This window comes from Hippichthys cyanospilos, chromosome 20, assembly GCF_059441005.1.
Source record: "Hippichthys cyanospilos isolate Australia breed blue-spotted pipefish chromosome 20, RoL_Hcya_1.0, whole genome shotgun sequence".
In the NCBI taxonomy this organism is placed as follows: Eukaryota; Metazoa; Chordata; class Actinopteri; order Syngnathiformes; family Syngnathidae; genus Hippichthys; species Hippichthys cyanospilos.
The window spans coordinates 14,807,746-14,818,020 of NC_142388.1; the positions used below are offsets into that span (position 1 = coordinate 14,807,746).

The 10,275-nt window shown below is 37.5% G+C and overlaps 1 protein-coding gene across 2 annotated transcripts; it reads right to left on the reverse strand.

Moving 5' to 3' along the window:
- Positions 1–1,727: 1,727 nt before the first annotated feature.
- gpr63 (G protein-coupled receptor 63) lies at positions 1,728–9,308 on the reverse strand. 2 transcript variants are annotated; one of them, XM_088402804.1, is made up of 2 exons: positions 7,015–9,308; positions 1,728–3,778 (listed from the first exon to the last, which is right to left on the reverse strand). In XM_088402804.1, exon 2 carries the CDS (start codon positions 3,607–3,609, stop codon positions 2,452–2,454), a length of 1,158 nt encoding a protein of 385 aa, XP_088258930.1. In that variant the 5' UTR covers positions 3,610–3,778; positions 7,015–9,308; the 3' UTR covers positions 1,728–2,451. The 2 variants fall into 2 exon arrangements, with proteins under 2 accessions (XP_088258930.1, XP_088258931.1); XM_088402805.1 differs by lacking the exon at positions 7,015–9,308 and adding an exon at positions 3,893–4,388.
- Between the last annotated feature and the right edge of the window lie 967 nt (positions 9,309–10,275).

Consider the following 10,275-nt stretch of genomic DNA (forward strand, 5'->3'; position numbering starts at 1 on the left):
AAACACACACAAAAAAAAAAAAAACATAGTATCTTGACCATCGCCAGAATAAACAGTATTTTGACCATGGTCATAATTAAAAAAAAGAAAACAATCCTCACCATGTAGTTAAACACAATGTTGTTTTCCTTATGACATTTAATTTCAAGACTAAATGCCACTTTAAACATAAGGTGCCTGCCTTCATGATAAAATCGCAATACACAATATAACACTCCTTCAGTGCATCCAAAAAGGACTATTATGTGTTTTATTGAAGTCTAATGACTGTAATAAGACTAAAAAGTTGGCATAATCTCACCTGTGGTCATTCAAGCCAAAAACCAAACTGCAGAAGTTATATTCACTGGAACATTCAAGGATGTTGTTTGTGGGCTGGACAGCAACCAAATGAGACTTTATTTCAAAATAATTTTGTAAATGTGTCATTGTATCTCTATATTGTTATGAAAGAGTAGTTTACCATTTAAGAACCACACTTCAGCACACTATTAATATAGTGCATTGTGCATTGGCTGATTACAGAATTGTAATATCGCTCTGCACTTTGTCTTTCATTCTCATTACAGGTAGAAGGTTCGACACCCACCATAGTTGTACAGTACATGTAAATCAGTGTACTTATTACACTATCACATCTCAAAACAATTCTCATTTTTCAATTGTTGCTCCTTTTGTACAAACAGAACCAAAGCACAGACTCTTTGTTCTTTAACAGGGTGGACCAATCCTCAATAGCCACATATTTTAAAACTTTTTCAATCACAATATAGTGAGTATATACTCAAAGTAATAACAATAATAACTCAGGTAAATCTAAACTCTCAATAGCATAATAACTCAATGTCAATATGACCAAACTTGTTCAACTGTAAACACACAAAAGAAACAGGTTAAGCTTGCTTTATCAGTCATTCCCCATCTATGAATCCCAATCTCAATATTGATCCATATATAAGGCGCACCTGATAAGGTGCACCATCAGCTCTTTAAAAATTTAAGGCTCTTAGGTGCGCCTTATAGTGCGGAAAATACAGTGTGCATATATATATATATATATATATATATATATATATATATATATATATATATACACACATATACACATATACATACACATATACTTATATTATAATATATAATATTATAATATATATATATATATATATATATATATATATATATATATATATATATATATATATATATATATATATATATAACATATGTACATCATATATACCACTATGAAGAAAAATCGAGAGATGTTGAAAAGACTTGATCGATTGTGACCGCTGTTTATTTTGGTGAGTGCATGCATTTTCTTTATTGTTTCATTTTTAATATGTTTGTGTTACTTTATTTCATTTATATTCAAATAATGGCAAAGAGATAAAATTATATATATATATATATATATATATATATATATATATATATATATATATATAAAATATATATTATATATATATATATATATATATATATATATATACACACACACACATATATATATATATATATACATATGTATACATATATATATATATATATATATATATATATATATATATATACATATGTATACATATATATATATATGTATACATATGTATATGTGTATATATATATATACATATATATATATATATATATATATATATATATATATATATATATATATATATATATATATATATATATATATACGTAAATATGGGGGGGGGGGGGTAACGTGCTGTATTATACATACAGTATCCAGAACAATCTTAATTGCACATGTTTCTGTTACATATTTGACCATTGTAGTTTGGAAAAATCTGTAAAAAGACTAAAAAAAAAAAAAAGTCTCACTCCCGCTGATCTAGGTATGGGACAATACCTTGCCTGGGCTGCAATAACGGAGTAGTAAAAGTTGTATCATGTCAACCCAGTTTAGACGAATGTTCTTCCTTGCCTAGCAATAAGGAGAATGAAGCCACAATCTCTCTGGGTGTTCCGAACTCCTAATTTCTAGCATTTTACGTTTTAGAATGATGCTGTGCAAGTATATATTTCCTTGAACAAGTCACAAACTAGACTTGAATTCAAATTTTGTTGCAGTAAATTACAGACAATTGACCAAAGCTTTAACAATTTAAAACTACCTTGTGCTGTTACGTACAATCTCTTCTGGTACAGTAACTACGTTGACATAAAGCACTATGACAAGTTTTACTGTTTTTCTTTTTCATCCTAGTGTCAGACTTACCTGTGGTTACCTTGTGTCTGACTGATGTGACGACAAAGCATGTTATTTACATGGGGCAGCAATCCTTTTGGCACAACAATCCAGATCAGGATTTACTGTCTAAATTGTACAGTGGCAAGTAGAACAGAAGTACACTGCTGAGTGTAGATGTGGGTCAACTAACATAGATTGTAATATGGTGAGTGCAGTGGAATTCTCCCTTAAACCACAGACTGATGCCCTTCGCAAACATAAACAGCACTCGGTTGTATTCGCCTCTTTGTGTTGCCCGCCAGCCGAGGAAGAAACTTGAAGTACTTTGGTATCAGATCAAGACAGGCGTCACGAAACTTTTTGATGCGCCAGTAGTAAATGATAGGGTTGAGGGCTGACTTGAGGTAGCACAGCCACAGCACCCACGTGCTGACTTGAAAAAAACTGCTTTTGTAGTAGAAGTCATCATTGAAGGTAGATACGAGACTGTAGGCGGCGAGAGGTGCCCAGCACACTGTAAACACGGAGAAGAGGACGAGGATGGTGGCAAAGGCACGAGTCTTAAAACTCATGTCGATGTTCATCTGGAAGGGCTTGTGGAAGCTCAGCAAGCCCAGTTTGCTGGCCTGGCTTAGGCATATGCCATATGGGTGGCTGTGGATGCGAGCTGTATTGTGACGGATTCTATTCAGAATTCCCATGAACGTGTACAACATGATTATGAAGGGAATGAAGAAGAAGACCAGCATTATTATCAATACATAAGCATGGTACTTTGGTTCGGAGCTATAGCCAAAAACACACTGAGGGGCTCTGGGAGGTGTCGGCAGCTGAGGGAAACCGACAGCTAAAGGAAAGGAGAAAAAAAAAGCGAGTCCCCATGTGACCATTACAAGCACTTTAGCCCTCTGTGGACTCAGTTTGTCTTGTTTCTGGACGATAATAAGAAAGCGGTCTATGCTTATGATGAGAAGAACAGCCACTCCCTCTATTACAAAGAACCAGAAGAGCATGGCTGAAACGCGACAGAAAACATCCCCAAAAATCCAGTGGGTAGTCATAACAGTAACTAGAGTAAACGGCATGTTGAGAATGGCAAGCATCATATCTGCAAATGCTAGGCTTGCTAACAGCAGGTTAATTGCTGAGCGCATAGCTGATCTCTGGTAGACCATCAGGCACACCACCAGATTCCCGAAAAGAGCAAAGAGCAAAATGGCAACCATAACCAAGCAGAAGAACACCCGCAAGGATAGACTAATGCTGTTAAGGATTTCTGGTGTCACAACTGTTGCCTTAGGATTTGGAGGGACCTGGGACCCAAGGGAATTGTTCGCCATGAGGATGTTCTCTCTCAGTGTTGTGGAAATTTTCATATGGCCCATAATGAGGCAGTGGAGATTGGTCTCTTTGTCCCCTGCCAGTGGAGGAGGCGCAGCAGAGGTGTGAATCCTTCCTCAAGGGGACCAGGCATCATCATTGTTGAACGCATGATGCTGTAGAGGCAAATAGGCCTAACTCAATACATCGGGGGCAGTCTTCGTTGTTGCCAACCTAGTACACAGAAAAACAGAGTTACAGTAATGGGGCTGTAATAAAAACTGGATTTTTTTTTTCTCAAATGTGAGTGCATCAAACCAAATTCAATATTTTCACTTCAAAACGTACTGTCATTGAATTGTGGAATACCAGGGGTGGAGCTACATGGTGGTCAAGGGTGGCCAGGGCTACCTTTAATTGCTCTCTGGCCACCCTGCATCTAGGAAGAAATTTGGATTAGCTGTGATTTCCTTCCATTTTCACATGCATGCAGTTTTCTTCAATCCTTTGATACAATTTATATTTAACCCTTGGGGGCTTGTGAAAAATCACAGTCCAGACCCTTTTTTCCCCCCAAAAAAACTTTGCTTTTGAGGTGTCAATACAAAGGCACATATTAAACTTTTTTTTTTTTTTTTTTACTTTCAACTGCTCTGAATATTAAATAGCATCAGACCTATCTTTACATATCTAGAGCTAAAATAAAAAATAAAATAAAAAAACCAGTGGAATTATGTAATATCAAAACTAACTAACTATACAAATACACTGCAGGCCAAAAGTATTGGCACCCCTGCAATTCTGTCAGATAATACTCAATTCCTCCCAGAAAATGATTGCACTTACAAATGCGTTGGTAGTAATATCCTAATGTATTGTGCTTGCAATGAAAAAAAAAAAAAAAAAGGAGTGAAAAAAAATGGAATCAATTATCTTACACAAAACTACAAAAATGGGCCGGACAAAAGTATTGGCACCCTCAGCCTAATACTTTGGGTAGCACAACCTTTAAACAAAATAACTGTGAACAACCGCTTTCGGCATCCATCAATGAATTCCTTACAATGCTCTGCTGGACTTTTAGACTGTTCTTCTTTGGCAAACTGCTTCAAGTCCCTGAGATTTGAAGGGTGCCTTCTCCAAATTGCCATTTTCAGATCTCTCCACTGGTGTTCTATGGGATTCCTGTCTGGACTCATTGCTAGCCACTTTAGAAGTCTCCAAATTTGTTGGCCATCTTCATACTTCATAATGCCATGCACACAGTCAAGCAGTCAATTGCCAGAGGCAGCAAAACAACCCCAAAACATCAGAGAACCTCCTCCATATTTGACTGGGAGGACCATGTTCTTTTCTTTGAAGGCCTAATTTTTTTTTTTTTTCTGTGAACTCGATGCCTTTTCCCAAAAAGCTCTACTTTTGTCTCATCTGACCAGAGAACATACTTCCAAAACATTTCTGGCTTTCTCGGTTAGGTTTTGGCAAACTCCAGCCTAGCTTTTTTTTATGTCTCTGTGTCAGAAGTAAGGTCTTCCTGGGTATCCTACCATAGAGTCCCTTTTCATTCACGGACAGCTTATAATTGTTTGGATGTTAGTCGAGGTTCTTCATCCACCATCCGCACATTCTTTTCTTATTGATGACACTGCGCACGCACGCACGCACGCACGCACAGACAGACAGACAGACAGACAGACAGACAGACAGACAGACAGACAGACAGACAGACAGACAGACAGACAGACAGACAGACAGACAGACAGACAGACAGACAGACAGACAGACAGACAGACAGACAGACAGACAGACAGACAGACAGACAGACAGACAGACAGACAGACAGACAGACAGACAGACAGACAGACAGACAGACAGACAGACAGACAGACAGACAGACAGACAGACAGACAGACAGACAGACAGACAGACAGACAGACAGACAGACAGACAGACAGACAGACAGACAGACAGACAGACAGACAGACAGACAGACAGACAGACAGACAGACAGACAGACAGACAGACAGACAGACAGACAGACAGACAGACAGACAGACAGACAGACAGACAGACAGACAGACAGACAGACAGACAGACAGACAGACAGACAGACAGACAGACAGACAGACAGACAGACAGACAGACAGACAGACAGACAGACAGACAGACAGACAGACAGACAGACAGACAGACAGACAGACAGACAGACAGACAGACAGACAGACAGACAGACAGACAGACAGACAGACAGACAGACAGACAGACAGACAGACAGACAGACAGACAGACAGACAGACAGACAGACAGACAGACAGACAGACAGACAGACAGACAGACAGACAGATAGATAGATAGATAGATAGATAGATATGGCATGTATACTTTTCTCAGGGGGTGGGTCGGTCCCCATTAACCATTAATATTTCTTTCAACACTGTTTGATCACTCTGACAGAGGTTGTGTAAAATCAAGTTAGTTGTTTGCAGAGAAGAACATTGAGAAAAGTGAGAGAAAAGTGTTCCCATAAGTTGAACCAAGTTATCATTCAACTCAGTGCACTTTGTTTTTGAACTTTTACCAAAAGTAAGCAAAACATTTACATTATATTTGATTGATAAAAAACAAGCACATTTTTATTTAGAAATCATTTTTTATTAAACTTTTGAGTCATGCTGTTGAGCCTGGGAGCTTCATGTGCATTTTGTTCCGTTTTTAAAATAAGGATCTTCAAAAACAAAACAAAAAACAAACAAAACAAAACACATTTAATGCTCATTTTACCACTGCAAATTGGTGGATCCAATTGCAATACTAAAACGCTACAGGTTCTTATAGGAATGTTTGGCGTCTCAAATATTGCCAAGTAAAAAGGACAACCTTAGTCTAAGGTTCTAAATGCAATTACAAGACATGAGCAAAGGGACTGATGACACCACAGCGGCAGAGCCACTAACACCATCAAATGAGTTATTAACCACTGTCTGTGGATAAAATAAAATGTTCAGAAAGACTGAAACTGTATTTCATTGGAGCGCAAAATAGGTAATATACCCATTACAACATTTTTTAAGATAGCCTACAAGATAAATTTCACAACAGATCGTCCTTGGTGCAAATGGACAAGTATTATCTCGTTCTGGTAACACAGTTCTTAAATCTTCAATTGAGATCAATGTGGATCTTCAATTTGGACCTTTCACATCCAATTGTGTATTTTTTGGGAGCAAATACGCTGTCGTTAACCTGTCCTTCATGTAGCGCACATGAATATAAAATATGCCTCATTCCTGTATGAGTCCGTTTATGTAACGAGTAATATGCAAATCAGATTTTTGAACTTTTACGGTGGAAAATTTTAGAGGTACGATGGACAGAGGACAAGATAGTTTGATGTTACAGTAGGATCAAATCCATAAGTAGCTCAACAGAGAGGGGAGAACAACTAAAAATTTATGCTGGATGCAATTTACCTTTGACTGGGTTGATGCATTCTCCTATCGAAGCCAAAGAAGACCAAACAGCGTCGTGGTTTAGTAGTCCGTCTTCCGTCTTCTTCGCGAACGACACAGTAATATTAAGCCGAACAAGTTATACAATACATCCCTAAAGTCACAGGTTTAGCCGAGACTTTGCCGCACACATCTCCGACCCGTGGGAAGTCTTTAAGGCCTCCGCTGCTGCCATTGTCCATCCTCTTGACGATATTTTATGATAAACCGTACGCACAAGAGTTGGCGTCTTCTTCTACTGCATGTATAATTCTTCTTTGTCGCCCTCCTCTGTCCTCTTACGCTCACTACACTCGCCGCTTAATGAATAACACATAGCTATAGGATGTACGTATATTAAAGAAAGAGCAGAAGACAAAGATACACAAATTTGCCCCAGGGAGCTAATTTTAGTGATGAACTTTAAAATAAAATAAAATAATTCCATCCATCTATTTTCTAGACCGTCAACAAACATACATTCCACGTTCACCAAAAAGCAATAAAACCATTTGCCACATCCCAACAGCTGTAGTAGAAGGCAATGGTAGGCCACTATATTCCAGATAAAGTTGTTTTCGGATCTGACCTGTTAGAGAAGAGTGAGAAAGGATAACGTTTTCATAAACTGACGAAAATGCCCCCCCCAAATAAATAAATAAATAAATAAATAAATAAATAAATAAATAAATAATTCACATTCTGATTGCTGAAGGCAGCAATCATTGGCCACAAACTACTTACTACAGCTCAATTATTCTTCAGATCTGTCATTTTGGAGAAGACATGTTTAAGGGACACAAAGACTCATACATTGACAAAACTATTCAGCAAAAACAAATTAAACACGTTTTACCCTTTAAATTGCTGTAGTAGAGAGCAACGGTAGGGCCCTACACCTTACAATCCACATCTTATAAATTTCATCCATTTTCTAGACCAGCTTATCCCAACAAGGGTCACACACCTGCTGGTGCCTATCTCAGCTGACTATGGGCAGTAGACCAGCGAAGCCCTGAACTGGTTTCCAGCCAAATGTGGGCCACACAGAGACAAACAAGCATTCACGCACCCAATCACACCTAAGGACAATTTAGTATGTCCAATTCACCTGCCATGCATGTTTTTGGAGCGTGGGAGGAAACCAGAGTGCCCAAATAGAACATGCAACTCCTCATAGGGAGGCCTGAGCGATTTGGTTTTGAACTGTGAGGTGGATGTGCTAATCACTGTTCCACAGAGCTGCCTACAACAAATTTCAATAAGGTGTAAATAAAAGTGTTCTATCAAATCAACATTTTTTTATATATATATAATAATAGGTCGAGTAATTGCTATTTATATTACATGGAGAGTGCCACTCAGATGGAGGCCGTCATGTTTCTTTTAGTTACAGAAAGCAGAGGAAGAAAACTTTGGCCAACCTAATTCAAATCATGTTTTGGAAGTCAGTTTGTGTGTTGTATGCAACCGAAAAAGTTTCTGGTTTGTATGAAAATAAATGGATTCAATTTCCTGCCCTCAATGGTCGATGTGATACCAGGAGCCAATCACGTATCAATCGGTTGGGCTCGTAAGACGAATTCACTGTATGGCGGGCAATCCAAACCTATATATGTTAAATAGCTAATGTGTTTAGAACCCCAAATAAATACATCAAAATTGTACATACATATTGTAAATTGGCAACCAAAATAGTATAGTAAGTGCTATGTATATATAAAATACAAGTATACAATCAGAAAACATCATGAATATAAAATGTTGAAAGGATTTATTTACCTTTGAGTGCTGCTTGTTATGCCCATATTCCCTCATAAGGGTTATATCAAAGCATTGTTTTCAAATAAATCAATGTTTTACTTCTCTCTTATCTCTCTCTTCACTAGCAATCTTGGGACCCATGGCTCACCCTTTTAACTTTGAATTAAACAGTAAAATGCACTAGAAAAGCTTTGTTTGAAAAGATTTGTTCAATAAAGCTTTGTTCGATTAACAAAGCTGTATCGTTCCGCCATTTTGTAACAAGTGAGGCCGACCAATAGCAGACCACCATCTCCGGGAGGAGACGCCGACCAATAGCAGAATTGTAGTGATGTGTTGCAGGGACGGCAACTGAAAATAAGTGTAATTATCTAAAAATTCCTGCAGATGGAGACAAAACAACACAAATACAGCCAAGCCTCTAGGGTCATGACAGTTGCAAAACCGAGAAAATGTCATAAAGAGGGGATGAAAAAACTCAGTATTCCACGCCGCAACATGAATATATATATTTTATATTATATATATTATATATATTTTTTTATATATATATTATATATATATATATATATATATTATACATATATATATATATAATACATATATATACACACACACACATACACATATATATATATATATATATATACACACACATATATATATATATATATATATACACACACATATATATATACAGTCGGCCCCCGGCTTACGAGCATCCTGATTTACGAACAATTCGCCTTACGAGCGTGGATCAGGGAGATTTTTGTCCTCCGCTTACGAACAAACCTCTCGCCTTACGAGCAATTCGACATGCCGGCCATCGAGTATGTAGAAATGTTGTCAATAAACTCAACAGTAGCGACATCATCAATCATCAGTAGATACTTGTGCCAGTAACGTGAACGCTATTGATCTTACAACGTCACACTGACTGTCTCACTCACGGTGTCTAAATATATTACCATTTAAGTGTAGTGTTTGTACAGCTAAAGGGAAAAACAGCTGACATGAAATTAAATGTGCCGATTGCAGGACAAAGAATTGTCATTGGTTTAAATGTGTGTTTTTTTTTTAAATTAATTGTCAATACATTCCAACCGTTTAAAAAAAAGTGCGAATAATTATCAGTCAATCACGGAGATGCGAATATGCTATTGGTCGATTAAGGTCACCCGGTCTCACTCACGGAGATGCTATTGGCCGGCGTCACACATCAATCACAGAAATGCCGATATGCTATTGGCCGAACGCCTTTATCTAGCTTGATGGGACAGGATGGAAGGTAGGAGAGAAAATTAGTGAAAAACGGAATGTTGTGAAGACTTTGCAAACTTTATCTGTTAGACATAGCTTCTAAAATTACTAGCAGCGGTAAAGAAAGAAATAAGAGGATGATGTTTTAGTATCTGTGTGATTTGCACCCTGACTGAAAGAGTTACTCTAACACTGTAACACCAATAGCATATCTATCGC